Source organism: Engraulis encrasicolus, chromosome 16 (assembly GCF_034702125.1).
Source record: "Engraulis encrasicolus isolate BLACKSEA-1 chromosome 16, IST_EnEncr_1.0, whole genome shotgun sequence".
In the NCBI taxonomy this organism is placed as follows: domain Eukaryota; kingdom Metazoa; phylum Chordata; class Actinopteri; order Clupeiformes; family Engraulidae; genus Engraulis; species Engraulis encrasicolus.
In genome coordinates this window covers 27,328,042-27,331,518 of record NC_085872.1, presented here as the reverse complement: position 1 = coordinate 27,331,518, position 3,477 = coordinate 27,328,042, and the positions used below count along the sequence as shown (strand labels likewise).

At 38.1% G+C, this 3,477-nt stretch overlaps 1 protein-coding gene across 1 annotated transcript; it reads right to left on the bottom strand.

The window, feature by feature from the left end:
- Window positions 1-1,412: 1,412 nt before the first annotated feature.
- Window positions 1,413-3,060, bottom strand: LOC134466449 (uncharacterized). The gene is made up of 4 exons (XM_063220347.1): window positions 2,983-3,060; window positions 2,477-2,635; window positions 2,271-2,302; window positions 1,413-1,572 (listed from the first exon to the last, which is right to left on the bottom strand). The coding sequence occupies exons 1-4, from the start codon at window positions 3,041-3,043 to the stop codon at window positions 1,492-1,494; spliced, it is 333 nt and encodes a 110-aa protein (XP_063076417.1). The 5' UTR covers window positions 3,044-3,060; the 3' UTR covers window positions 1,413-1,491.
- Between the last annotated feature and the right edge of the window lie 417 nt (window positions 3,061-3,477).

Sequence of the window (3,477 nt, the reverse complement as noted above, 5' to 3'; positions counted from 1 at the left end):
AATCCCATATTAAACACCTCACCAAAACTGCGTTTTTCCACCTTAAAACCATCTCCAGACTCCGCCCTTCTCTTACCCCTACCTCTGCTGAGACCCTCATTCACGCTTTCGTAACCTCCAGATTAGATTATTGCAATGCCCTACTCACTGGTCTCCCTACTAAATTGATTAACCGTCCGTCTTCAATACATTCAAAACTCAGCAGCTAGATTACTTACACACACCAGACCCTGGCATCACATTACCCCTATCCTCTATCAATTACATCAATTCTCCTCCTCGTATACAAGGCCCAGCACAACCTTGCACCCTCCTACATCACAAGTCTCCTCACCCCATACAATCCCACCCGCACACTACGCTCCACTGACTCACTCCTCCTTACAGTTCCCTCCACACACCTGCGCACCATGGGCGACAGGGCATTTAGTGTTGTTGGCCCCAAACTTTGGAATTCTCTCCCACTGTCACTTCGACAGTGTTCTACACTGTCCACTTTCAAATCTCAGCTGAAGACACACCTTTTCACTTCTGCTTTTCAATTTCACAGGCACTTCCACTTCATTTTAATTATCAGCTTATTTTCTATTTTACATATTTTATCTATTTTATCTATTTTTCCCCTCGTTTTTATTTTATTTATTGCATTCTACTTCTTTTTGTTATTTTAAAACATTTATTTTTTTACTGTATTTTTATTTTATTTTTACATTTTAATTACTCTCATTACTCTCCTATTGTTAATTCACTGAAGCTTTGTTATACTTTCCCTACTGTTATGTATTTGTTTTTGATTGTAAAGTGTCCTTGGGTATTTTGAAAGGCGCTCAAAATAAAATGTTTATTCTTATTATTAGCCTAGTAAGGCTGCTGGAAGTTCCACATGTCCCTCTGCCCCCCTTGAGCACCTGCCACACACACACACACGGGCGCACGCACGCACGCACGAACGCACGAACGCACGCACACAACATAGAGTACAATGTAATGAGGACCCATTACTACAGAGTGGGAGAAATACCCAATTCCTGGCTCTGAGAGTTTAGATTTTACAATTAAATACTTTTTTTGCAATGTGTTTTCATGCCTCTATTGTAACCTTGTTGTTACTAAATGATGATGGCCTTAGTCTTGACATATAATATAAAGTATTATAATTACTTATTGCAGCTGTTGCCATGTTAACTCCTGTTATCATGTTGTCCCATCTGCAGGAAAGGGCTAGAGGAATATTACAATAAGCTATCTACTGCATTATAGAGTCAATGTACTTTGGATACAAAAATAAAAATGACAATCAGGCCTGCAATAGGTATCTGGTCTCATTTTATTGTAAATGAATTAAGAAAGAGAAAGCTACTACAGTAAGGTTTATTGCAATTCAAATAATATATTTACATAACACAGCAAATAATTTTAAAAGCACAATTGTTTTCAGTATTTATTCATCACATATTTTAAAACTAAGAAGGCATATTCGTGGTATTCAGCTCATAGTTGCTTGTAGATAACTTCAGTGAGGAGATCCTGGTCCAGACTTCTCGGGTAATTCTTGGACAGCAATGGACTAACCTTCATGTGCCAACAGAGTAATATACACAGTTAAGACAGTTCAAGATATATAATGTGAAAAGTGTCTAGTCAATTGTTAAACTATTAACATATGGCCCCTGTTATAAATTGGCTGTTACCAATGCCAATGATTAAGTCATAATTCACTACTTAATTCATTGTGTAATGTCGTAGTAGTGTAGTATTTTGGTAGTAAAATATTTTGAGTGATTATGAAAGACACACTGACTGACACTCGCCACCGCAGTGCAGCGCCGGAAGTGTCGTGTTAGTAGAGTAGACAGTAGAGTAACTTTATTGATCCCCGAGGGGAAATTCAGGTGTCAAGTAGCTTACATAAATACACATAATGCCCACGTGGACATTTAAGACCCATAACACACAGGTAAAGTTATGGAGGGGAAAAATAAAAATGGAAGAAAAAAAAGGTGGAACAGCATGCAAGCAGCATGCAATATGAAGCTACTGTATCACAGGAATATGAGTGGGCCCAGTGCAGTGAAACAGCTTATGCAAAAGAATATGCGCAGGCACAATTTAACTATCATGAGAATCTGTTTGTGAGTATTAAGTGTGTGCATTCACATTTTTAGTTCAGTTAAAACATTTTTTTTTTTTTAATCAAGTATTGATTGATTGCAGATTTTGATTTGGCACCTCGGTCAATTTGAGTTTGACACCCCTGGTATAAGACATACCTGAAATCCATCTCCTTGGCCTTGGTCTGGTCCTAAAATTAAATCAAGTTGCATATATAAAATGAAGAAAAAAACACTTAAAGAAGTCAGTATTGCAGCACAATCAGTCCACTTAGTCTTCTTGTGATCATTGAAATCGTTACAGTGATAATGTTTTTTTTTTTTTTAGTTCAATGACGGTTTGTTGAGAGCGGTAATTGACCCACCTGTCTTACAACAGTAGAAGCAAGCGGAGGAGATGAGGGCGGCGAGTAGAGCAGACACAGGACACAAGATGGCCAGCAGCATCCAACACTGACCAGCACGCTCACACTCAGGAAGAGGAGGAGCAGATGGGGAGGACAGCGGAGGTGAAGGAGCAGGGTCTGAAAAGGGGAAACCATGACACATTGGTACAAATTTCCCTTTATGTTCAATGCTTTACAGTTGTCTCTCGGCTGAACAGCATGTGGGTAAAGCATTGTTTGTGTAGAGACCAAGATAGATCAATATCTTGCAAGAATTTCATTTCAAAATATTCTTGAAACATTTTTTTAAAATAGAAAAGTATTTCTCTTTTTTATTTCTCTCATTCTCTCATTTATCCATTGTTAGGTCTGTAATTATGGCTCATTTACAATGTTGGTACAATCCGATAACTGAAAAGAATTTCAAATCATGAAGAAAATGCATTTCATGTGTACAGTGTATGTCGATCGTTGTGCCTTCCTACCTTCAAAGTTCAGTTTGTAGGTGATATTACTAAAATAATAAGTGTCTTTTTCACCGATCATCTTCTTTGTCTTGAATTTCGCACAGTAGTACACCCCTAGATCAGATTCAGTGATGTTCCAAATGACCAGATCAAATAAACGGCTGAAGTTATTCAACTGAAAGGTGTAGCGGGAACTTATAACATCAGTAGCCTTCACCGCGTCATAAACAGACATCATGAAGTTGGGTTGCCAGTAGTTTGACTGCATTGTGTTTCCAATCCAGTAGACTCCTGATTTATCCATGGCACAGTCACCATGAAGAGTGACTTTATCTCCTGGCCTGAGATCCACTACGATTCCTGACACCTTCAGGGCCAAATGGAAAACACCTGAAAAATTTGAAAAACTTTAAATTACTAACTTTGAATTACCAACTTTTGTAATTACTAACTTTAAACTTTGAATTACTAAATTGAAAGCAACAAGAAAGAAGAAGCAGCAGTCAATCACTG